The sequence below is a fragment of the Muntiacus reevesi genome, chromosome X, assembly GCF_963930625.1.
Source record: "Muntiacus reevesi chromosome X, mMunRee1.1, whole genome shotgun sequence".
Classification (NCBI taxonomy): domain Eukaryota; kingdom Metazoa; phylum Chordata; class Mammalia; order Artiodactyla; family Cervidae; genus Muntiacus; species Muntiacus reevesi.
The window spans coordinates 44559002-44586707 of record NC_089271.1 but is presented as its reverse complement, the minus strand read 5'-3'; the positions used below and the strand labels follow the sequence as shown (position 1 = coordinate 44586707).

Sequence of the window (27706 nt, the reverse complement as noted above, 5' to 3'; positions counted from 1 at the left end):
TGACCTGCCTCTTGAGAAATCTGTATGCAGGTCAGCAAGTAATAATTAGAATTGGACACGGAACAACAGATTGGTTCCAAATAGGAAAAGGAATACATCAAGGCTGTATATTGTCACCCTGCTTATTTAACTTATATGCAGAGTACATCATGAGAAACGCTGGGCTGGATGAAGCACAAGCTGGAATCAAGATTGCCAGGAGAAATATCAATAACCTCAGATATGCAGATGACACCACCCTTGTTGCAGAAAGTGAAGAAGAACTAAAGAGCCTCTTGATGAAAGTGAAAGAGGAGAGCAAAAATGTTGGCTTAAAACTCAACATTCAGGAAACTAAGATCATGGTGTATGACCCCGTCACTTCATGGCAAATAGATGGGAAAACAGTGGAAACAGTGGCAGAGTTTATTTTGAGGGGCTCCAAAATCACTGCAGATGGTGACTGCAGCCATGAAATTAAAAGACACGTACACTTTGACCTAGACAGCATATTAAAAAGCAGAGACATTACTTTACCAACAAAGGTCCATCTAGTCAAACTATGGTTTCTCCAGTAGTCATATATGGATGTGAGAGTTGGTCTATAAAGAAAGCTGAGCACCAAAGAATTGATGTTCTTGAACTGTGGTGTTGGAGAAGGCTCTTGAGAGTCCCTTAGACTGCAAGGAGATCCAACCAGTCCTTCCTAAAGGACGTCAGTCCTGAGTGTTCATTGGAAGGACTGATGTTGAAGCTGAAACTCCAAGACTTTGGCCATCTGATGTGAAGAGCTGACTCATTTGAAAAGACTCTGATGCTGGGAAAGATTGAAGGAGCGTGGAGAATAGGACGACAGAGGATGAGATGGTTGGATGGCAACACTGACTCAATGGACATGAGTTGTGTAAACTCCGGGCGTTGGTGATGGACAGGGAGACCTGGCGTGCTGCAGTCCATGGGGTCTCAAAGAGTCGGACAGGACTGAGCAACTGAATTGAACTGATTGAATATTAATGTATTTTGAATTTGACTCTATGTTTGCCTTTACTTGCCAGTTTTATACCATTACATGATTTCATGTTACTAGTTATTATTCCTTCTTTTATACTTGAAGAACTCCCTTTAATATTTCTGATACGGCAGTTCTACGTGTAATATCTTCTGCTTTTTATTTGGAGGCATTTTTTTCTCACCTTCATTTCAGAAAGGTAACTTTGCCAGGCAAAGTATTCTTGGCTGGCAGTTTATTTTTTCTTTCAGCTCTGTCAGAATATATTATCCCACTCTCACCTGGCCTGCAAGGTTTCTTCTGAGAAACCCTCTTATAACCTTATGGGGGGTTCCATTTTGTGTGACAAGCTTCTTTTCTCTTACTGCCTCAAGATTCTGTCCTCTGTCTTCAATTTTTTGACAGTTTTACTTTAATGCCTTGGTGAAGTCTTCCTTGAGTTGAATCTAGTTTAAGATCTTTATATTTTATGTGCCTGGATGTTCATCTGGGCAAAGCCCCAGATTTGGAAAGTTTTCATTTCATTATTTTTAAAATAATCTATCTTACCTTTCTCTCTCTCTCTTTTCTACTTCTGGGATTCCTGCAATACAAATGGCGTTTAGTTAGTTGGTGTTACCTAAGTCCTATTAGTTTTCTTCATTTCTTTCTACTTTTCACTCTTTTCACTTTCCTCTTTTCACTCTACCTGGATAATTTCAAGTGATCCGTGTTCACATTCGCTGATTCTTCTGCTTGACTGTTACATTTTAGGGCTTTCCAGGTTGCTCTAGTAGTAAGGAAAGCACCTGCCGATGCAGGAGACATAAGAGACATGGGTTCAATCCCTGTATAGGGAAGATCCCCTGGAGGAATGCATGGCAACCCACTCCAGTATTCTTGCCTGGAGAATCCCATGGACAGAGGAATCCGGAGGACTACAGTCCATAGGGTCATGAGAGTCAGACAGAGCTGAAGCGACTTAGCGTGCATGCACATTCCAGTCTTAGCTCATTCTATTATTTAGCTCCAAAATTTTGTTCTTAAGACAAATTGACATAAAAGCAAATTTTGTGTTTATATCTTTGTTGAATTTCTACTTTTTCTCTTGCGTTGTATTTCTCATTTTGCTAAATTGTGTATATCTCTTCTCCCGTAGCTTTCTGAACTTTTTTGGAACAATTATTTTTAATTCTTTCTCAGGCAGTTCATGGCTCTCCACTTTTTTTTAGGCCAGTTATTGACGGTTTATTGTATTCCTGTGGAGGGGGGGAATCATGTTTCCCTATTTCTTTGTGATCCCTGTAGCCTTCATAGGTGTCTGAAAATTTGAAGTGGCAGCAAACTAGTCTAAACTTTACAGATTGTCCTTAGTAAGGAAGGTCACTCAGCTGACCTTGGGTGGAATGCTAGAATGTGCTGTGGCCCTGGATCTGATGAAATGTTATGCCAAGTAGGATGTGATGTCTTCTCAGTTTGTGAAGGTGGTGTCCAAAATGTGGACAGCTTATGTGATCTTTGACAGTGAAAGTCAGTGAAGGGTTCATTGTGACTGCAAAGACTGATGGAGTCCTCATCATTTACTCCAGATACAGCAGTGAAGAATGTGGGCAGGTGGTGGTGGTGGCCAGAACCAATGGCTCCAGTGCACATGCTTGGCTATGTGGATGAGCTGTGGGTCCTGCATAGTAGCAGGGCCTGGCTATAGGCACATGAGCTGTGGTGAGGCCCAGGGTCAGTGGCAGGGGCTGGGGCCAACTACAGGTAAATGAGCAACTGTGATGTCCCAATCTGTCAATGTGCACTTCTGTGGTTTCAGGGGCTATACACAGATATCCTGTATGGCCAGTGCTCCACTGAAGGTAGTTGGAGAAGATATTGTGCAGGTGTATGTCTGCAGGAGTTACTTCTGTTCAGGTATGGTGGCATAGGCCAGTGACAGGAGTCTGTGCTGACTCAGGGCACCTGAGCAGCTGTAAAGACCTGGGCTGTTGACATGAACTCATGTGGCTACAGGGGCTACCCACAGGCATGTGAATAATGGCAGTGGCCAGTGAAGGGAATAGGAGCTAACAGTGCAGGGGCATGCCCATACCTTTAAGAGTTGGCTCATGTGAGGTGCAGGCCTCCAACAGGGATTAGGACCAGCTCCTGATACAGAGGCATCTCCCTGTTGGCATGTCCTTCACGTCCTTGTGTGGTTGCAGGGGCTTACCATGAGCACACACATGTCAGTGAAGGATGTGGACAGGAGTTGGAGCTAGTATTAGGAAAGCGTAGAACTGTAGGTGCTAGCTGTGGGCATGCCTGGTGGTGCAGTGACAGCAGTTGGGGCTAGATCTGGATGCACAAACAGCTGTGCAGGCCTGGGCTGTCAGTGTGCACTCATGTACCAGAGGAGCTAGTCAAATGTATACAAAGCTGTAGAGGTTGGTGACAGAACGTAGGGTATGCAGATTCAAGGCTGTAGTTGCTAGCTGTGCATATATGCAGTGATACAGGCCAGTGACAGTAGACAGGGCCAGATATAGGCCCATGAGCATCTTAGAGGCCTTTGATATCAGTGTGTTGCTGCAGGGGATAGTCAAAGGTACATCACAGCAGAAAAATCCAGTGACAAGAATCATGCCAGATCTGGGCACATGAGAAGCTGCAAGACCCTGTGCTATTGTCATGTCCTTGTTCATCTAGAAGTGCTAGCTGCAGATCCTCTCATAGTGGGATTTGGCCAAGGCACAGCTTCAGAGGCTAGAGTGGACTCCCAGTACAAATCCCAGGGCCAAGGGCTTTTGTGGGGGTGCTGGACTGGGCAGCTGAGGAAAAAGAAGTGAGCAGGGAGGGACTCAGGCAACAGGCTTTTGTGAATGTGAAAAGTTTGGGGATCCTCAGTGGCAAAAGATCCTGAGGTCCTCTATGGATCAGTTCTCTCTGATCCTCTGATAAGGTCCTGACTGATGTAAGCTCGGCATATCTGCAGCATATGGGAAGGCTATTGAGGTCATCAGGCTTCCCTTGTGGCTCAGCTGGTAAAGAATCCACCTGCAATGCAGGAGACCTGGGTTCGATCCCTGAGTTGGGAAGATCCCCTGGAGAAGGGGAAGGCTACCCACTCCAGTATTCTAGCCCGGAGAATTCCATGGACTGTATAGTCCATGGGGTCACAAAGAGTCGGACAAGACTCAGTGACTTTCACTTTTGCTTTTCATTGAGGACATCAGTAGCAATGGCTGATGGGAACCACAGAGCAAACCACTGGGAACCACAGTCACTCCTGCCCTGGGCCTGATACAGGTAGCCCCTGCCCTTCTTCCTTGTTCCTACTCATCTCTGTACATCTCAGTTTTTGTTTATAGGTGTGTGCATGGTCGGTTGTGTCCAACTCTTTGCGAACCTATGGACTGTAACCCACCAGGGTCCTCTGTCCATGGAATTTTACAAGCAAGAATACTGGAGTGGGTTGCTATTTCCTCCTCCAGAAGATCTTACTGACCCAGGGATCGAACCCATGTCTCCTCTGTCTCCAGCACTGCAGGCAGATTCTTTACCACTTAGCCATCAGGGAAGTCCCATTTATACGTGAGGTCAACCCAAAGCAGGTTCTTAGTGTAGTGCATAGAATGGCTGGGAAGGCTAGCTGCTCACTCTCTCTCCTTTTCCAAACTCTCTCAGGCTGGGAAGTTACCTCTTGGTATTGAGTAGTACCAGCCTGGGGGATGGGATAATGCAGGCATTTGAAAGTGGCAGTTATTCTCAGGTTTTTTTCCACTTTGGAACAAAATAAAAGAAAATAAAATGTAAGTGATCTCCTGGGCTATCACAGAACTATTTTTTTATTCCTGGGTAACTATTGTTATTTGTCAAAGAAGAGAAGCTGCTATCTCCTACTCCACCATCTTGACCCATTCCTTTACTTTCAACATTTATGTGTTTCTACATTTAATGTGATTTTTTTTTAAATAGAAAGCATATGGCTTGGTGTTTTTATGGTCCACTCTTGGCCTCGGTGTTTAGACTGGTGTATTTAGGCCATTAAATTTTCTAAAATTTATTTATTTTGATCAAAGGATAATTGCTTTATGATATTGTGTTGGTTTCATCCATGAATTAACATGAATCAGCCATAAGTATACATATGTCCCCTCCCTTTTGAATGTCCCTCCCATTTCCCACCCCATCCCACACCTCTAGGTTGTTACAGAACCCCAGTTTGAGTTCTCTGAGTCATATAGGAAATTTCCATTGGATATCTATTTTATATATGGTAGTGTATGTTTCCATGTTACTCTCTCCATTCATTCCACATTCTCCTTCCTCCACCCATCCCCGTGTCCACAAGTCTGTTCTTTATGTCCACATTTCCATTCCTGCCCTGCAAATAGGTTCACCAGTACCGTCTTTCTAGATTCCATATATATGCATTAATATGCGGTTTGTTTTGCTCTATCTGACTTACTTCACTCTGTGTAATAGCCTCTAGGTTCATCCACCTCATTAGAACAGACTCAAGTGCATTCCTTTTTATGGCCAGGTAATATTCCATTGTATATACAAGCTTCTTTATCCATTCCATCAGTCGATGAACATCTAGGTGGCTTCCATGTCCTAGCTATTGCAAATAGTGTTGCAGTGAACATTGGGCTGCCTGTGTCTTTTTCAATTTTTGTTTTCTCAGGGTATGTGCCTAGTAGTGGGATTACTGGGTCGCATGGTCGTTCTGTTCTTCGTCTTTTAAGAATATCATACTGTGTCCACAGTGGCTGGATCAATTTATATTCCCACCAACAGTGCAAGAGGGCTCCCTTTTCTCCAAACCCTCTCCAGTATTTATTGTTTGTAGATTTTTTTGATGATGTAGGCCATTAACTTTTGAAGTAATATTGATATAGCTGGATTGATGTGTACCAATTTTGTTACTTTATTTTTTAAATTGGGGTATAGTTGCTTTACAATGTGAGTTTCTGCTGTACAACAAAGTGAACCTGTTATATGTGTATATATATATCCCCTCTCCCAACCATCTAGGTCATCACAGAGCACCTAGCTGAGTTTCCTGCACTATAAATCAGGTTCCCACTAGCTATTTGTTTTACACATGGCAGTGCAGAAGATGTGGTAAATAAATACAATGAAATATCAATCAGCCATATTGGGTATTCTTGGATGATATTGGGTCATTCGTGATTGGGCCTAGAGTCTGACATACAGAGTGAAGTAAGTCAGAAAGAGGAAAAATAAGTGCTATGTGTAACTCTTTTCTATTTATAGCTTTGCTCTTTCTTTTCATTTTGGTCTTCCATGACTTATCTGCCTTCTTTTAATTCAGCATTTTATGTCATCCCATTTTTCTCCTTTCTTGGCATATCATTGTACTTTATTTAAGACATATTTTTGTTTCCCTTGTGTTTGCAATATACATTTAAAGCTAGTTCAAACACATTTTTCAAGTAGCATTATATTACTCCACATGTAATTGAAGGGCCTTAAAACAGAGTATTCTCAGTTCCTCGTTTTCCCTTATGAAATTTTTATCATTCATTTCACTTATCTGAAAGATATAATCACTTCCTACAAGGCTACTACTATGATTTTGAATACACAGTTGTCTGTTAAGAATAAGGAAAATATTATTTTTCTTTGCCCTCATATAGTTCTTCTCCAGCACCTTTCCTTTATTTATATATAACATAATTTCTGACATATAACATTCCAAATTTTCTGAAGATTTTAAGCATACTAACACATATATATGGAATTTAGAAAGATGGTAATGATAACCCTATATGAAAAACAGAAAAAGAAACACAGATGTACAAAACTAATTGTTAAAATGCAGGACCACTGATAACTAGAGCTCTCAATTTTTGTTTGTTTAAGAAAATGTGTATCTCAATCACTTTTTTCATTAATCTACTTCTTCTAACTGGAGGGTAATTAGAATATTGTGGTGGTTTTTGCCATACATTGATATGAATCAGCCACGGTTGCACATGTGTCCCCCCATCATGAACTCCCCTCCCAACTTACTCCTCACCCCATCCCTCTGGGTTGTCCCAGAGCACTGACTTTGAGTGCCCTTCTTCATGCATCGAACTTGCACTGGTCATCTGCTTTACATTTCAATGCTAGTCTCTCAAATCATCCCACCCTGACCTTCTTCCACATAGTCCAAAAGTCTGTTCTTTACATCTGTGTCTCTTTTGCTGCCTTGCATATAGGATTGTGAGCAAAGTAACTCAATCAGTTTTAAAAGACAATTCAAATTCATCCAGAATAGATTGGTATAGATTTTTTTTCATCACTTTAACTAGTTAACTCCACTCACTTCTTGATGCACAGTTTCTTTGTGTATGTGTGTGTGTGCGTGTATGTGCTATTTCCTTTTTGATTTTTAAAATTTTATTGAAGTGCAGTTGATTTACAATATTATATTAGTTTCAGGTGTACAGCATAGTGATTAAATATTTTATACTTCATTATAGTGATTATAAAATGATTATAAAATATTGCCTATATTTCCTATGCTGTAAGATATATGCTTGTAATTTATTTATATTATACATAGTAGGGTGTACCTCAATTCATTACCCTTATCTTGCCCATCTGCACTGCTTTCACTCACTGGTAATTACTCGTTTTTTCTCTATATTAGTGAAACTGTTTCTGTTTTGTTATATTTACTTTTTAATATTATTAGTCGACATATAAGTGATAACATAGAATAGTTGTCTTTCTCTGACTTATTTCACTAAGCAGAATACCCTCTGGGTCCATCCATACAGTTGCAAATGACAAAATTGTAATTACTTTTTGGTGGCTGGGTAATATTCCACTGTGTGTATGTGTATATATACATATACATACAGAAATGTATGAGGAGGAGGATAGAGGCAAGGGCTGTGAGGATATGCCATCATCCAGAAGCAGGGCCTGGTAACAAGGGTGGGTGAGGAGCCAGTGACATGCAGGGACCCAGGCCCTGACTCCCCATCTCACAAGGACTCCGAGTCTTCTCCCACAACCACCATGAGGAGTAGAGGCCAACAGCTGCTTCCAGGTCAGGACGCTGACTCAGGTGCCAAGGAGCCCTGATGTCTCATATCCTGAGAATAAGCTGACAAGTTTTACCTCAGCCACCTGACTGTCAGCCCGATCAACTCTGCCTCCACCTCTGCCTCCAAGGAGCCAGCCATGGCCTCCCGCATGGGTGGGACGCAGCTTGGGGACCCCAACCCACCCGCCCTGCCCGCCGGAGCCAGAGGCTCAGGGTCCCGGTTTGTGAGTGGCTGGATTTACCGGGGGTCACTTTTTCTTTCTCCCTTGTTTTCTGAGAATATATGCAAAGTGAACTTCTGAGGGAGAGGGGTGGGGGGGGAAGAAAATGCAGCACACTAAAACAGAACGAATGAGTGAAAACAAGTGAAGAGGGAGAGAGATCAGTAACATAGTCCCATTTTCTCTGGAGACGCTGAGCAGTGGCCAGAGAGCCCAGTCAGCCCCCAGATCATGAGGGTTCAACATGGAGCTGCACCCTCCTGGGTGCCATATCAGTAAGCTGAAGCATAAGAAACTTTTGTGTCCTTATAAAATGCTCTTCTTGACCAGAACCACATGTATGAGGTCAGCCAAACCCAAGCCAAGCCAGCGCTGGCTTCCCAACTTATTTCCTTGCTCATTGCATCCCAAACAACAGTGACCCCACAGACCCAGCCAATCAGGTAGTTTCCATTTTTCTCTTCCTTGTTCTCTATCCTATACAAGCTTCCTGCCTTCCTCTTGAGGATGCAGCTCTTCCAAAAGAAACTGTCCACTTTATGAAGGGTTAAGCAAAGTGTGTTTTAATCACCTCAATTATCTTCTTAATCATCATTTCTTTCTTTTTTTTTTTAATTTCTGCAAGTATTTTCAAAAAGGTGTTTATTTTTTTGGGGCTTCCCAGGTGGTGCTAGTGGTAAAGAAACCGCTTGCCAGTACGGAAGACACGGGAGACCTGAGTTCCATGCCTGGGTCAGGAAGATACCCTGCAGGAGGAAATAGCAACCCACTCCAGTATTTTGCATGGAAAATCCCAGTAGCAGAAGAGCCTGACAGGCTACAGTCATGGGGTTACAGAGTTGGACGCAACTGAGCACACACACACCACCGCATATAATTGCTTTACAATGTTGTGTTAGTTACTGCTGTACAACGAAGAGAATCAGCTATATAATCATCATTTAAAATCAGTTGCCACTTCCATTCTCCCCCACCCCTTTCTTTCCTTCTTATAGACAGGTCATGGTGGAGAGTTCTGATAAAACATGGTCCACTGGAGAAGGGAATGGCAAACCACTTCAATATTCTTGCCTTGAGAACCACATGAACAGCATGAAAAGGCAAAAAGATATGACACCAGAAGATGAGCCCCCCAAGTCGGTAGGTGTCCAGTATACTACTGGGGAAGAGCAGAGAAACAGCTCCAGAATGAATGAGGAGGCTGAGCCAAAGAGGAAACAACACATATTTGTGTGTGTGTTTGGAGGTGAAAGTAAAGTCGGATGCTGTAAATAACAATATTGCACAGGAACATATAATGTTACCAGTGAATCAAGGTAAATTGGATGCGGCCAAGCAGGAGATGGCAAGAGTGAATATTGACATTTTAGGAATCAGTGAACTAAAATGGATGAGAATGGACGAATTTAATTCAGTTCAGGCACTCAGTCATGTCCAACTCTGTGGCCCCATGAACTGAAGCACACCAGGCTTCCCTATCTATCTCCAACCCTGGAGCTTGCTCAAACTCATGTCCATTAAGTCAGTGACGCCATCCAACCATATCATCCTCTGTCATCCCCTTCTCCTCATGCCTTCAATGTTTCCCAGCGTCAGGGTCTTTTCCACTGAGTCAGTTCTTCGCACCACGTGTCCAAGGTATTGGGGCTTCAGCACAAGTCCTTCCAGTGAATATTCAGGACTGATTTCCTTTAGGGTGGACTGGTTTGATCTCTTTGCTGTCCAAGGGACTCTCATAAGTCTTCTCCAACACCACAGTCGAAAAGTATCAATTCTTCAGTGCTCAGCTTTCTTTATAGTCCAACTCTCACATCCATACATGACTACTGGAAAAACCATAGCTTTGACTGTATGGACCTTTGTTGGGAAAGGAATGCCTCTGCTTTTAGATGATCATTATATCTACCACTGTGAGCAACCATCCCTTAGAAGAAACGGAGTAGCCCTCACAGGCAATGAAAGAGTCTGAGATGCAGTACTTGTGTGTAATCGCAAAAATGACAGAATGATCTCAGTTCATTTTGAAGGCAAACTATTCAAATATTACAGTAATCCAAGTTTAATCCCAAACCACTAGTGCCAAAGGAGCTAAAGTCAAACAGTTCTATGAAGACCTACAAGACCTTCTAGAAATAACACCAAAAAAGTTGTCCTTTTCATCATAGGGGATTGGAATGCAAAAGTAGACAATCAAGAGATACCTTGAGTAACAGGGCAAGTTTGGGCTTGGAGTACAAACTGAAGCAGGGCAAGGGCTAACAGAGTTTTGCCAAGAGAACTCACTGGTGATAGCAAACACCCTCTTCCAACAACACAAGAGATGACTCTATACATGGACAACACCAGATGGTCAATACCAAAATCAGATTGATTATATTCTATGCAGCCAGACGTGGAGAAGCTCTATAAAGTCAGCAAAAACAAAACCTGGAGCTGACAGTGGCTCAGATCATGCACTCCATATTGCAAAGTTCAGGATTAAATTGAAGAAAGTAGGGAAGACCAGTAGACCATTCAGGTATGACCTCAAGAAAATCCCTTATGATTATACAGTGGAAGTGACAAATAGATTCAAGGGAGTAAATCTGGTAGACAGAGTGCCTGAAGTACTGTGGACCGAGGTTCGTGAAACTGTATAGGAGACAGTGACCCAAACAATCCCAAGTGAAAGAAATGCAGGAAGGCAAAATGGGTGTCTGAGAGAGCCTTCCAAATAGCGGGGGGGGGGGGGGGGGGGAGGGGAGAAATGAACAGCAAAGGAGAAAGGGAGAGCTACACCCAACTAAATGCAGAGTTCCACAGAATAGCAAGCAGAGATAAGATAAGATAGATAAGAAGGAGAGATAAGATAAGAGACGAAAAAGCCTTCATCAGTGAACAATGCAAAGAAATAGAGGAGAACAATAGAACAATAGAACGGGAAAGACCAGAGATTTCTCCAAGAAAATTAGAGATACCAAGGGAACATTTCATGCAATGATGGGCTCAATAAAGGACAGAAATGATAAGGGCTTAACAGAAGCAGATGAGGTGGCAAGAATACACACAAGAACTAGACAAAAATGGCCTTAGTGACCCAGATAGCCCCGATGGTGTGATCACTCTCTTAGAGAAAGACATGCTGGAGTGTGAAGTCAAGTGGCCTTAGAAAACATTACTATGAACAAAGTTAATGGAGGTGATGGAATTCCAGCTGAGCTATTTCAAATCCCAATAGATAATGCTGTTAAAATGCTGCACTCAATATGTCAGCAAATTTGGAAAACTCAGCAGTGGCCACAGGACTGGAAATGGTTTTCATTCCAATCCCAAAGAAGGACAGTGCCAAAGAATGTTCTAACCTGCGTACAATTTCACTCATTTCACATGCTAGCATGGTGATGCTCAAAATCCTTCAGGCTAGGCTTCAGCAGTAGGTGAACCAAGAAATTCTGGATGTACAAGCTGGATTTAGAAAAGGCAGAGAAACCTGAGATCACATTGCCAACATCCATTGAACCATATAAAAAGCAAGGGAATCCCAGAAAAACATCTACTTCTGCTTCATTGACTATGTAAAAGCCTCCGACTGTGTGGATCACACACAAAAAAAAAAAAAACACTGTGGAAAATTCTTAAAGAGATGGAGATGCCAGACCACCTGACCTGCCTCCTTAGAAACCTGTATGCAGGTCAAGAAGCAACAATTGGAACCAGACATGGAACAATGGACTTCTTTAAATTTGGGTAAGGATTTTCACCCTGCTTATTTAACTTATATGCAGAGTACATCATGCAAAATGCCAGGCTGGATGAATCACAAGCTGGAATCAAGATTGCAGGAAGAAATATCAGCAACCTCAGATATGCAGATGATACCACTCTGATGGTAGAAAGCATGGACTAAAAAGAACAAAAGAGCCTCCTGATTAGGGTGAAAGAGAAAAATGAAAAGCTGGCTTAAAACTCAACATTCAAAATACTATGATCATGGCATCTGGTCTGCTCATGCACTTCGTGGCAAATAGAAGGGGGCAAAGAGGAAACAGTGGCAGATGTTCTTTTCTTGGGCATCAGAATCACTGTGGATGCTGACTGCAGCAACAAAATTAAAAGACTCTTGCTTTCTGAAAGAAAAGCAATGACAAACCGAGATACTGCTTTAAAAAACAGAGAGATCACTTTGGCAACAAAGGTCCATATAGTCAAAGCTATGGTTTTCCAATAGTCATGTATGGATGTGAGAGTTGGACCGTAAAGAAGGCTGAGCACAGAAGAATTGGTGCTTTCAAATTGTGATGCTGGTTGAGACCCTTGGAAGTCCCTTGGACAGCGAGATCAAGCCACTCAATCCTAAAGGGAATGAACCCTGAATATTCATTGGAAGGACTGATGCTGAAGCTGAATACCTTGGTCACCTAACGGAAAGCGTGGACTCATTGGAAAAGACCTTGATGCTGGGAAAGATAGAAGGCAGGAGGAGGTGATGACAGGATGAGTTGGTTGGATGGCATCACCGACTCAATGAACATGAGTCTGAGAAATCTCTGGGAGATAGTGAAGGACAATAAAGCCTGAGGTTCTGCAGTTTATGAAGTCGCAGAGAGTTGAACTGAACAAAGTACTTGACAAAAACATAAGGCATAGGTTCAGAGGAAACCAGTCAACTCAACTGACCTTTGTCCTGTCACTCCTGAACCCCAGTAATGTAGTGAAAGTCCCCCTGTGGTGTCAACAGTGGAAAGGTACAGTCTTATTTACCTTGTCTCTCACTCCAATATACTGTGCTCTGGAAGAGGATGCAGAGCGAGAATGCTGAAAGTTCGCGTAGTTGTTTCTCTCTGGTTCAACTGAGAGAAGAAGGGGTGGGGCCAGGGTAAACTCTGTGTTTATTCCTGAAGACCAGCTAGCTGTGCTTTGTGTGAACTTGACAACTACAGGACCACAGAAACCTTCCCCATGCCCTGCATCTCCTCCTCAAAATATATCAATTATACAATTTCTGAGAATGCCCGGGCTTCCTTACATAAGCTCCAGTTTCCTCCCAGGGATTATATGGGTGAGAGAGTTTTCATTCATTCTCCCTTTCTTCTTACTCTAAACACCCCAAACCACACTCAGAGGTTGCATGGTCATGCCAAGACTTGGCCTAAGTCTGAATTCTCTGCCATCTGCAACCTTGGTGCAGTGCACTCTGATGAGCTCAGGGGAATTAGATCTCAAAAAAAGAACTCATGGGGCCAATCCTTTCCCTAGAGAAGATCCCTCTGGGACTAGAAAATGAATCAGGGACTGATGGCCTGAGCCCTCCTCTGGAAAATATTTTCACTGTCTGCCAACAGAGGGCATGGCTGAGAGGGACTATTTACTAAGCAGGGAACTTTGCAAAACTTGACTCTCTGCCTTTCATAGCTGTTGGAAGTTTAACCCCCTTCATATTCTGATGATTTAACTTCTCAGAAGGATACATAGTATATTCCACTCATGATCTTGTGACCATAGAAACCACCATCTAGCTACAATTATTTCCAACTTCTGTTCATTTCACTGTTGTCCTCACCTCCCTCCTCCCCCTTCTAGGAGTTTGTTCCCCAGGGCCCCATGCCACAATTAGACAACCTCACATGGATCTGAGCATTGGCTTTGAGTTCTCTGTGAGGTAAACTTTGGACTCAGGCTCAGCACAGAGGGCAAGTCCTAGAGTGAAAAGAGGTCCACAAGCCAGATGACTACTTTGGTCAAAAGAAAACTTTTTCCTTGCAGCTGGCTCAGCAGGAGAGCTATTGGTGAGCTCCACATCATTTATCCCACACATGCAGATGCAACATGCTTGCTTAAAAGTCCAATAGACTTATATAGTGAATCTTCAAGGTAATATATGACAATTTTACTGAAGCTAGAGCTGCCACTGACCATCTTTGATACAACGGGGAGCAAATATAGCTGACCACATCCAGGCGTACCTTGGAGAGTTTGTAGGCTCAGCTTCAGATTACCACAATAAAGGAAATACCAATAAAATGAGTCACATGAATTTGTTGGTTTCCCAGTGCTTATAAAGGTTTTGTTTACACTATACTGTAGTCTATTTAATGTACAATAGCACTATGTCTTAAATAATGTACGTACCTTAAATAAAAATAGAAATACTTTTTTGCTAAGAAATACTAAAAGAAAAAAAGTTTGTTTTTTCTTCCTTGCCATCTCCCAAACTCTTCAAGCCCAGGCTAAGGATTGTTCCCAACCACTGGCTGCATTTTACTTCAGTTTGTTTTGCACATGACTTACTTTCCAAGAAGGAAGCACTGCCCCAAAGTCTACTATGGACTTGTATGTAGCCTTCGATTGGGATCTTGAGAGACGAAGAGGTATTGGAAAAAAGAACTGAGGACAGGAACTGGTTAAAACTTTTTGCTAACAAAACATTCTAACCCAGTTAGTACATTTGAGTAAGTGACATTTCAAGTGAAATTTATAATAACTGCTCGTTGCTTTTTCATTTTCCAAGCAGCAGGTGCCTAGTCCAGAGTGTTCCTTAAATATCAAACTTCTGACACATAATTGTGCTTACATGTGCTGCATAGCAGAATCAGACAGGCTCCTGGACTGTCAAACTGAAAAGCAGGCCCTTACTTGTCATGCCAGGAAGTTTTGCCTGAGGAAACTCAAGGACTCAAGAAGGCTCCCAGTGTTGGCCAAGCTCACATGGCAAGTCTGGAATAGAACCTCAAAGGGTCTGGGTTTGCAGAAGCCAAAGTTGGGTGGGTGCAGCCTCTTGGGCTGTCTTTCTCCCAATGTGAAACATCAGAGAAGCCTCAGTGCTAGTCATGGAACTTCTCTGGTGGCTCCGATGGTAAAGAATCTGAATGCAATGTGGAAGACCTGGGTTTGATCCACAGGTTTCATGAAACTCTTACCAAAATTGTAATAGTGACCATATCTATCACCTCTAAAAGTCATTTTATTCCACTTTTTATAGCTTTCCTCTCTACACAATCCCATCCCTATCCCTAGGCAACCACTGATCTGCTTTCCCTAATTATAAATTAATTTTAATTCTGTTGAAAATAAAATGAATAGAATCACACACTATATTCTAGGTTTGTATCCTTTTTTATTTCAGTATGATTATTCTGAGTTTTTTAGATGCTGTTGTTCAAAGCAAAAACATTTCTTTTTCTTATTGTGTAGTATTTCTTTCTTCTTCATGGATCAATTCCTTGTGGTGGAGAAGGGCCTTGCTTAACACAATGAAGCTATGAGCCATGTTATGCGGGGCAGCCAAAGATAGATGGGTCATATTGAAGAGTTTTGACCAAATGTGGTCCACCGGAGAAGGAAATGGCAACACACACCAGTATTTTTGCCTGAAGAACCCCATGGGCAATATGAAAAGGCAAAAAGTTATGACACTGTAAGATGAGCTCCGCAGGTCGGAATGTGTCCAATATGCTACTGAGCAAGAACAGAGGGCAATTACTAATAGCTCATGAAAGACTGAAGTGGCTGGGCCGAAGCAGAAACAACACTCAGTTGTGGATGTGTCTGGTGGTGAAAGTAAAGTCTGATGTTGTAAAGAGAATATTGCATAAGAACCTAAAATGTTAGGTCCATGTGCCTGTGTGCATGCTAAGCCACTTCAGTTGTGTCGGACTTTGTGGTGCTATGGACTCTAGCCCGCCAGGCTCCTCTGTCCATGGGATTTTTCAGGAAAGAATACTGGAGTGGGTTGCCATGTCCTCTTCCAGGGGAATCTTCCCAACCCAGGGATCAAACCCACATCTCTTATATCTCCTGCATTGGCAGGCGAGTTCTTTACCACTAGCACCACCTGGGAAGCCCCATCAGGTCCCTGAATCAAGATAATTTGGATGTGGTCAAACAGAAGATGGCAAGAGTGAACACTGACATCTTAGGGATCAGTGAACTAAAATTGACAAGAATGGGCTAACTTCATTCAAATGACCACTATATCTACTACTGTGGTCAAGAATCCCCTGAAAGAAGTAGAAGATATAAAGAAGAGGTGGCAAGAAATACACAGAACTATACAAAAAGATCTTAATAACCCAGATAACCATGATGGTGTGATCACTCACCTACAGCCAGACATCTTGGAGTGTAAAGTCAAGTGAGCCATAGGAAGCATCACTGCTAACAAAGCTAGTGGAGGTGATGGAATTCCAGCTGAGCTATTTCAAATCCTGAAACATAATGCTGTTAACGTTCTGCACTCAATATGCCAGCAAATATGGAAAACCAAGCAGTGACCACAGGACTGGAAAAAAAAAATCAGCTTCCATTCCACTCCTAAAGAAGGGGAATGTCAAAGAATGTTCAAGCTACTGCACAATTACACTCATCTCACATTCTAGCAAAATAATGCTCAAAATTCTCCAAGCCAGGCTTCAACAGTATGTGAACTGAGAACTTCCAGATGTTCAAGCTGAATTTAGAAAAGGCAGAGAAATCAGGGGTCAAATTGGCAACATCCACTGGATCACAGAAAAAGAAAGAATTAATAAAACATCTACTTCTGCTTCATTGACTTCAGTGATGCTTCCTGAGGCTTTGACTGTGTGTATCACAACAAACTGTGGAAAATTCTTCAAGAGATGGGAATACCAGACCACATTACATTACCTGCCTCCTGAGAAAACTGTATGCAGATTAAGAAGCAACAGTTAGAACCAGCTATTGGACAATGGACTGGTTCCAAATTGGGAAAGGAGTATGACAAGGTTGTATATTGTCACCCTGATTATTTAACTTATATCCAGAGTACATCATGCAAAATTCTGGGCTGCATAATAAAAGCTATGATTTTTCCAGTAGTCATGTATGGATGTGAGAATTGGACCATAAAGAAGGCTGAGTGCCAAAGAGTTGATGCTTTTGAACTGTGGTGTTGGAGAAGACTCTTGAGAGTCCTTCGGACAGCAAGGAGATCAAATCAGCCAATCCTAAAGGAAATCAATCTCGAATATTCCTTGGAAGGACCAATGCTGAAACTGAAGCTCTAATACTTTGGCCACCTGATGCGAAGAGCCAACTCATTACAAAAGACCCTGATGCTGGGAAAGATCGAAGGCAGGAGGAGAAGAGGACGGCAGAGGACGTGATGGTTGAATGGCATCTCTGATTCAATGGACATGAGTTTGAGCAAGCTCCAGGAGATGATGAAAGAGAGGAAAGCCTGGTGTGCTGCAGTCTATGGGGTCACAAAAAGTTGGACACGACTGAGTGACTGAACAACAACAAAATATAACACTTTAACAATCTTCATTTTTATATGTATATATGCATACATATGGGCTTCCCAGGTGGCACTAGTAGCAAGGAACCCACCTGCCAATTCAGGAGAGGTAAGAGATGCAGGTTTGATACCTGGATCAGACAGATGCCCTGGAGGAAGTCATGGCAACCCACTCCAGCATTCTTGCCTGGAGAATCCCCATAGACAGAGGAGCCTGCTGTGCTACAGTCCATAGGGTCATAAAGAGTGGGACACGACTGAAGGTGACTTAGCATGCATGCACACCATACATACGTGTAATCTTTATAACAAGCTAGTAAGCGTTTGACAGTCACTAAGGAGAAAATGTATATAAATACAGAAATAAACATTTCCCTGGTAGATCAAATGGTAAAGAGTCTGCCTGCAGTGCAGGATACCGGGTTTGATCCCTGTGTCAGGAATTTCCCTGGAGAAGGAAATGGCAACCCACTACAGTTTTCTTGCCTGGAGACTTTCATGGACAGAGGACCCTGGCAGGTTGCAGTCCATGGGGTCACAAAGAATTGGACATGATCAAGTGACTAACACTTTCTTTGGGGGCTTCTTTGATGGCTCAGACAGTACAGAAACTGCCCACAATGTGGGAGACCAGGGTTCAATCCCTGGTTCAGGAAGATCCCCTGGAGAAGGAAATGGCTACCCACTCCAGTATTCTTCCCTGAGAATCCCATGGACAGAAGAGCCTGGCAGGCTACAAGTCCATAGGCTTTCCAAAAGTTAGACAGGCCTTAGTGACGAACACTTTTCATGAAAAGTGTTCATAAAACACTTATGAAAAGTGTAATTTTCATAAAAAGAAATAAGCAAAGAATATGAAGATGTACCTTATCAGGAAATTTTGAAATATCTCTTTCTCTCTATTGATATTTCAAAATTATACATATATACAAATTATATATGTATAGTATATATATGCATATACACACACACATCAAATAAAAGTTTGCCTTCTCTGTAATGAAAGAGGAATAATAAGATAATGGTATACCACTGTTCATCTTTTTAAAATTACTAAAAGTCAAAGGTAGATGATTATATTCAACACTGCTGACAGTGGAGAAAAGAATTCTCCCACTTGCAGTAGAAATGTGAATCTGTACACTCCTTAACACTGTGATCCAAAAGCCTTTGATTCAGTCATTTCCCTTATAGGAAAGCATTTTCAAGGAAAACCTGGAGGCAGGGGCCCTGAAGGAACAGTAGGCTAGACTGAACAGAAGACTGGAGGCAGGGGCGGGGCCACAGGAAGGGAGGGGCTGGAGCAGACAATGAAGTATGCAGAGCCTCCACTGTGACGTTTGGGACTGTGCTAAAATCTCCAAGGGAAACTAGGGCCTAAGCAGAGGTGGCAGGCCACAGCAATGCTGTGGCAGGGAAGTCTCAACAGCAGTCTCTCTAGGGGCTCTAAGAGCCTTTATCTATGGGGCCCTTCGGTCGGAATCTGCGTTGCAGGGAATCCAGCACAGAGGAACTGCAGCAGCCAGAACCCGAGGCAGGCCCCAGTTATGTGTCTGGCAGCCGCAAACGCAAACGGAGCACCCGTCCCGGCTTGGGCCCAGAGTCTGAGAGGAGCCACACGTTTCTAGACCAGGAGGAGGATCTACAGCAAGTCGCCTGTACAAGCCAGGGTAAAAAAGTTAAGATCACATCTGAGCATGCTTACCAAACTTTATTTTTAAATGGGGAAACCAGTGACATTAAAATCCGTGCTCTGGGGCAAGTATGGTGTTTACACAAAATGTTTTTATGTCAGTCGAACTACTTTGCTACAATGTTTAGAGATTCTTGGAAAGAATGTCACAACGATATTATTGACCTGGAGATTAATGACCAGAATATAAATGTAGAATCCTTGCATTTTGTATTAGGCTCATTGTACAGGAATGAATATGTCTTAATTGAGCCCTTTCAAGTTCCAGGAGTTTTGGCAACTGCAAGCCTGCTTCAAGTAGAGGACTTAATTCAGCAGTGTGATAAGACCATGAAGGAAACAATTAATGTGAAAACTGTATGTAGCTTCTATGCGGCAGCAGAGACCTATGGGTTACATTCTGTAAAGACAAGGTGCTTTGAGTGGCTTCTCCACAATCTGATGACTCATCCAAGTGTTGAACTTTACAAAGGACTCAGTACAGATCTTATGAATCTGGTCATTTCCTCCTCTAATTTATTAGTAATGCAAAAGGAAATCGATATATATACTACACTTAAACAGTGGATGTTCCTCCGCCTTAACCCAGGTTGGAAAGGCAAAAGGAAACAGCTTTTAGTTAGGGCAAACAACTGGTTTTCCAGGCACAGGGAACATAATGGTAGCATTTCCTTTCTTGAAACTGAACAAGGCATAGCATTTCAACCAGTATTTAAAAATTTGAGGTTTCAGCACGTCATCTGTGACCTGGCCTCCATAAGAGTTATTGAACAAGATGCTCTAATACCTTCAGAATGGTTATCGTGTGTTTATAAACGACAATGGTTTACCTTGCTTACAGCACAACAATACAGGGAAATTGGTCCTAGAGACATCAATGAAACCGAACTTGAAGAATATAGCATGAGATGTGGCAAAAAGATTGTCAGAGATGGAAAATACTCCTGGAAGTGGCCCGGTTACAACTTTGGTGTTCATTTGTATGTCACCTTCACCAACCATTATATAAGTTTCAAACAAAATGCTTTCAGTCGGCCACATGATGGCTCCATCTGTTTACAACCTCAAAGAAATATTGCATTCAGATTAACTTTGGTATATTTTGATTCTAGTGGAAAACTGAGGCTCAGGAAAACAACTGGTTATAAAATCCTTACCTTTAAAAAGAAAAAGGAAAAAAGGGTAATGAAACTGGATAGTATACCTTTGAGCTTCCCGTTATATATATTCTGCAACTTCCTGTTTATATCATTAGAAAATCCAGGAAATTAATGACATTGCCAATTAGGCTAGTTTAGCATTTTGAAAACTTCTGGTGTCTCATTTCATTTAATGGCCCTACTGTTACACACAATAAAGATGAACAACAGCAAAAGAAAATAATATTTTGAATGTAGAAACTATCATAAATTACTGTCTTCATTTTATTTCTATGTATCTGTGAAGAAAAAGTTCAATTTCAAGGAAATATCTGTGAAACCGAATAGTCACTGCTGAAACCAAAAAGACATCTTTTGCTTTTCATTTACCATCAACAGCCATGCCCCAAATGGAAATAATAGATTATATTTCCAAGGAACCAAAAAGAAACTAACTTCCTGGATAAATTTTACCCTAACCAGTATTGAGACAGAATAAAGAATTCTCTTCCTTGCTGAAATGATTGTGCAAATGTAGCTTTATTTGAAGCACTATATTATAGAAGAAAATGAATCATGAAGTAAAACCTGAGATTAGAGATTCTTTTTTGATTTCTGTATTATAGAGTTACAAATTATCAGACAATGTCAGGTTTTACAATATGACATACTATATATGTATCATATGTTAATGTAATAATACATGCTATACGTCATTATATATAATAATCACATAGTATATAAATATGTAGTACTATTCCATATAATTTTATATATTATATTAAATACATTCAAATAACATTATATATGTATATATACATATATGCACATATATATTTATAAGTTTGTAAAGTTCAAAGAGAAATAATTTTTGAAATGGCTAACTAGGCACTATAGACTAAAATGGATTTCCACAAACATCATTCATTCCTATGAATATGTAGATATCAGTAATCTCAAAGTATCTTCTTCATTCTTTCTGTTTGTTTTTATATTCTTTATATTCATACTTCTCATTTTTGTCAGAATTCATTCTTTGCAGGATATTTGGGCTTCCCTGATAGCTCAGTTGGTAAAGAATCTGCCTGCAATGTGGGACACCTGGATTTGAACCCTGGGTCAGGAAAATGCCCTGGAGAAAGGCAAGGTTACCCATTTCAGGCCAGGATATTTAACGTAACATTTATTTCAAAATAGAAGCCAATAGCATAAAAAGTTTTTTCATTATAAATATGTCTTCTAAACAATTCCTGAGCTAGGAAGAGAAGGCCCAGTCTGGCCAGCTGACTAGTGCAACTTTCAAATATTTATTGAATACTTGAATGTCAAATGTTAATATTTGTATATAGAATATTTAATATTGTAATATTTATGCAAATGTTTTATATTGCTATTAATATAACTGCCTTTCTCTATGAACACACATATTGATTATATCTCTTCTTGAGTACCAAGCATGCAATTGACAGTAATTTTCTTTAATATGCTTCCTGCAGTTCTTTTTTAACTTTTATTTACAAGGCCCTCGTATTCTCACAAGGCATATGAACCTTCAAGTTAATTATATCATGATTATTAATGACATATATTTGAAATTTATTTAGACTGAGAAAGTGAATTGACAGTAATATGATTAATCAGCATTTGCATAATAATTTTGTATTATTTCAGGTTACCATTTTCTTGGGTATTGTTCTCACGCCACTGAGAGCAAAGTGAAGTTCTTCATATCCTTAAAAGTTCCTTCTAGCAAACATTTTACCTAATTTGTCTTCTTTTCACATTTCTTTTTTTTTCAATTTTTAATATTTTTAAAATTGAAGTATAAGAGCTTTACAATGTTGTGTTAGTTTCTGCTGTACACCAATGTGAATCAGCTATGTGTGCAAATATGTACCCTCCCTCCTTTAGCCTCACTCCCACCCACTCCATCCTATGCCTCTTGGTCATCACAGAGCACTGAGCTGAACTCCCTGTGCTACACAGCAGCTTCCCAACAGCTATCTATTTTACACATGGTAGTGTATATATGTAAACCTTAATCTCCCAAATTGCCTCACCTTCCCCTTTCCTGCCTTTGTCCACATGCTCATTCTCTAGGTCTGCATATCTATTCCTGCCCTGCAAATAGTTTCATCTGTAACATTTTTTCTAGATTCTCAAAAAATTACATTTTCTAGATATACAAAATGGATAAAAAAATAACATTTTCTAGCTATAAGCATTAAAATATTATATTTCATTTTCTCTTTCTGACTTAATTTACTCTTTGTGACAGACTCTAGGTTCTTCTACATCACTGTGAATGACCCAATTTTGTTCCTTTGATGGCTGAGTAACACTCCATTGTATATATGCATCACATCTTCTTTATCCAGTCATCTGTCAATGGACATCTAAGTTGCTTCCATGTCCTGACTATTGTAAATAGTGCTGCAATTAACACTGGGGTACATGTGTATTTTTGAATTACAGCTTTCTCAGACTAATGGAATTTCTGGGTCATATGGTAGTTTTACTGCTAGTTTTGTAAGAAACCTCCATACCATTCTCCATAGTGTTTGTATCAATTTACAGCAACAATGAAAGAGGCTTCCCTTTTCTCCATATCCTCTCTAGCATTCATTGTTTGTAGATATTTTGATGATGGCTATTCTGACCTGTGTGAAATGAAACCTCATTGGAGTTTTAACATACATTTCTCTAATGATGATAAATGTTGAGCATCTTTTCGTGTTTTAGCAATCTGTATGTCTTCTTTGGAGAAGTGTCTGTTGATGTCTTCTGATCAGTTTTTGATTAGATGTTTAGTGTTTTTTATATTGAGCTGCATGAGGTGCTTGTATATTTTTGATATTAATCCTTTGTCAGTTTCTTCATTTGCAATTATTTTTCTCCCATTCTGAGGACTGTTTTTTCACCTTGTTTACAGTTTGTTTGCTCTGAAAAGGCTTTTATGTTTTATTAGCTTCAAATTTATTTTTTTATTTTCATTACTGTAGAAGGAGGGTCACAAAGGATCTTGCTGCCATTTATGTCAAAGAGTGTACTACTTATGTTTTCTTCTAAAAGTTTTCTAATATTTGGCCTTACATTTCAGTCTTTAATCCATTTTGACTTATTTTTGTGTATGGTGTTAGGAAGTGTTCTAATGTAAGTCTTTGACATGTAGCTGTACACATAGGAACCTGGAATGTTAGGTACATGAATCAAGGCAAATTGGAAGTGGTCAGCGAGATGGCAAGAGTGAATGTCAACATTTCAGGAATTAGCAAACAAAAATGGACAGGAATGGGTGAATTTAACTCAGATGACCATTATATCTACTACCGTGGGCAAGAATCCCTTAGAACAAATGGAGTAGCTATCATAGTCAAGAAAGGAGTCCAAAATGTAGTACTTGAATACAATCTCAAAAACGACAGAATGATCTCTGTTCGTTTCCAAGGTAAACCATTCAATAGCACACTAATCAAAGTCTATGCCCTGACCAGTAATGCTGAAGAAGCTGGAATTGAACGGTTCTATGAAGACCTACAAGACCTTTTAGAACTAACACCCCCCAAAAATGTCTTTCTCAACATAGGGGACTGGCATGCAAAAGTAGGAAGTCAAGAAACACTTGGAATAACAGGCAAATTTGGCCTTGGAGTACAGAATGAAGCAGAGCAAAGGCTAATAGAATTTTGCCAAGAGAACGCACTGGTCGTAGCAAACATCCTCTTCCAACAACACAAGGGAACGCTGTACACATGGACATCACCAGACTCTTTGGCCAACACCAAAAGCAGATTGATTATATTCTTTGCAGCGAAAGGTGGAGAAGCTCTACACAGTCAGCAAAGAAGAGACTGGGAGCTGACTGTGACTCAGATCATGAACTCCTTATTGCCAAGTTCAGACTTCAATTGAAGAAAGTAGGGAAAACCACTAGACCACTCAGGTATGACCTAAGTCAAATCTCTTACAATTATACAGGGGAAGTGAGAAATAGATTTAAGGGACTAGATCTGATAGGGTGCCTGATGAACTATGGACAGAGGTTCATGACACTGTTCAGGAGACAGGGATCAAGACCATCCTCAAGAAAAAGAAATGCAAAAAACAAAATGGCTGTCTGAGGGGGCCTTACAAATAGCTGTGAAAAGAAGAGAAGAGAAAAGCAAAGGAGAAAAGGAAAGATATATGCATTTGAATACTGAGTTCCAAAGAATAGCCAGGAGAGATAAGAAAGCCTTCCTCGGTGATCACTGCAAAGAAATAGAGGAAAACAATGGAATGGGAAAGACTAGAGATCTCTTCTAGAAAATTAGAGATACCAAGGGAAAACTTCATGCAAAGATGGGCTCAATAAAGGATAGAAATGGTATGGACCTAACAGAAGCAGAAGATATTAGGAAGAGGTGGAAACAATACACAGAACTATACAAAAAAAAAAAAAATCTTCATGACCCAGATAATCCTGATGGTGTGATCACTCACCTAGAGCCAGACATCCTGGAATGTGAAGTCAAGTGGACCTTAGGAAGCATCATTATGAACAGTGCTAGTGGAGGTGAGCTATTTCAAATAGTTGAGCTATTTCAAATCCTAAAAGATGATGCTGTTAAAGTGCTGCACTTAATATGCCCACCAATTTGCAAAACTCAGCAGTGGCCACAGGACTGGAAAAGGTCAGTTTTCATTCCAATCCCAAAGAAAGGCAATTGCAAAGAATGCTCAAACTACCGCACAATTGCACTCATCTCACACTCTAGTAAAGTAATGCTCAAAATTCTCAACAGCACATGAACCGTGAACATCCAGATGTCCAATATGGATTTAGAAAGGCAGAGGAACCAGAGATCAAATTGCCAACATTCGCTGGATCATCGAAAAAGCAACAGAGTTCTAGAAAAACATATATTTCTGATTTACTGACTATGCCAAAGCCTTTGACTGTGTGGATCACAATAAACTGTGGAAAATTCTGAAAGAGATGGGAATACCAGACCACCTGACCTGCCTCTTGAGAAATCTGTATGCAGGTCAGCAAGTAATAATTAGAATTGGACACGGAACAACAGATTGGTTCCAAATAGGAAAAGGAATACATCAAGGCTGTATATTGTCACCCTGCTTATTTAACTTATATGCAGAGTACATCATGAGAAACGCTGGGCTGGATGAAGCACAAGCTGGAATCAAGATTGCCAGGAGAAATATCAATAACCTCAGATATGCAGATGACACCACCCTTGTTGCAGAAAGTGAAGAAGAACTAAAGAGCCTCTTGATGAAAGTGAAAGAGGAGAGCAAAAATGTTGGCTTAAAACTCAACATTCAGGAAACTAAGATCATGGTGTATGACCCCGTCACTTCATGGCAAATAGATGGGAAAACAGTGGAAACAGTGGCAGAGTTTATTTTGAGGGGCTCCAAAATCACTGCAGATGGTGACTGCAGCCATGAAATTAAAAGACACGTACACTTTGACCTAGACAGCATATTAAAAAGCAGAGACATTACTTTACCAACAAAGGTCCATCTAGTCAAACTATGGTTTCTCCAGTAGTCATATATGGATGTGAGAGTTGGTCTATAAAGAAAGCTGAGCACCAAAGAATTGATGTTCTTGAACTGTGGTGTTGGAGAAGGCTCTTGAGAGTCCCTTAGACTGCAAGGAGATCCAACCAGTCCTTCCTAAAGGACGTCAGTCCTGAGTGTTCATTGGAAGGACTGATGTTGAAGCTGAAACTCCAAGACTTTGGCCATCTGATGTGAAGAGCTGACTCATTTGAAAAGACTCTGATGCTGGGAAAGATTGAAGGAGCGTGGAGAATAGGACGACAGAGGATGAGATGGTTGGATGGCAACACTGACTCAATGGACATGAGTTGTGTAAACTCCGGGCGTTGGTGATGGACAGGGAGACCTGGCGTGCTGCAGTCCATGGGGTCTCAAAGAGTCGGACAGGACTGAGCAACTGAATTGAACTGATTGAATATTAATGTATTTTGAATTTGACTCTATGTTTGCCTTTACTTGCCAGTTTTATACCATTACATGATTTCATGTTACTAGTTATTATTCCTTCTTTTATACTTGAAGAACTCCCTTTAATATTTCTGATACGGCAGTTCTACGTGTAATATCTTCTGCTTTTTATTTGGAGGCATTTTTTTCTCACCTTCATTTCAGAAAGGTAACTTTGCCAGGCAAAGTATTCTTGGCTGGCAGTTTATTTTTTCTTTCAGCTCTGTCAGAATATATTATCCCACTCTCACCTGGCCTGCAAGGTTTCTTCTGAGAAACCCTCTTATAACCTTATGGGGGGTTCCATTTTGTGTGACAAGCTTCTTTTCTCTTACTGCCTCAAGATTCTGTCCTCTGTCTTCAATTTTTTGACAGTTTTACTTTAATGCCTTGGTGAAGTCTTCCTTGAGTTGAATCTAGTTTAAGATCTTTATATTTTATGTGCCTGGATGTTCATCTGGGCAAAGCCCCAGATTTGGAAAGTTTTCATTTCATTATTTTTAAAATAATCTATCTTACCTTTCTCTCTCTCTCTTTTCTACTTCTGGGATTCCTGCAATACAAATGGCGTTTAGTTAGTTGGTGTTACCTAAGTCCTATTAGTTTTCTTCATTTCTTTCTACTTTTCACTCTTTTCACTTTCCTCTTTTCACTCTACCTGGATAATTTCAAGTGATCCGTGTTCACATTCGCTGATTCTTCTGCTTGACTGTTACATTTTAGGGCTTTCCAGGTTGCTCTAGTAGTAAGGAAAGCACCTGCCGATGCAGGAGACATAAGAGACATGGGTTCAATCCCTGTATAGGGAAGATCCCCTGGAGGAATGCATGGCAACCCACTCCAGTATTCTTGCCTGGAGAATCCCATGGACAGAGGAGTCCGGAGGACTACAGTCCATAGGGTCATGAGAGTCAGACAGAGCTGAAGCGACTTAGCGTGCATGCACATTCCAGTCTTAGCTCATTCTATTATTTAGCTCCAAAATTTTGTTCTTAAGACAAATTGACATAAAAGCAAATTTTGTGTTTATATCTTTGTTGAATTTCTACTTTTTCTCTTGCGTTGTATTTCTCATTTTGCTAAATTGTGTATATCTCTTCTCCCGTAGCTTTCTGAACTTTTTTGGAACAATTATTTTTAATTCTTTCTCAGGCAGTTCATGGCTCTCCACTTTTTTTTAGGCCAGTTATTGACGGTTTATTGTATTCCTGTGGAGGGGGGGAATCATGTTTCCCTATTTCTTTGTGATCCCTGTAGCCTTCATAGGTGTCTGAAAATTTGAAGTGGCAGCAAACTAGTCTAAACTTTACAGATTGTCCTTAGTAAGGAAGGTCACTCAGCTGACCTTGGGTGGAATGCTAGAATGTGCTGTGGCCCTGGATCTG

General features: G+C 40.8%; 1 protein-coding gene across 1 annotated transcript; it reads left to right on the top strand.

Moving 5' to 3' along the window:
• The first annotated feature begins 18880 nt into the window (after positions 1–18880).
• Positions 18881–20702, top strand: LOC136153291 (germ cell-less protein-like 2). Its single transcript, XM_065914943.1, has one exon. It carries the CDS (start codon positions 18937–18939, stop codon positions 20437–20439), a length of 1503 nt encoding a protein of 500 aa, XP_065771015.1. The 5' UTR covers positions 18881–18936; the 3' UTR covers positions 20440–20702.
• The last annotated feature ends 7004 nt before the right edge of the window (positions 20703–27706 follow it).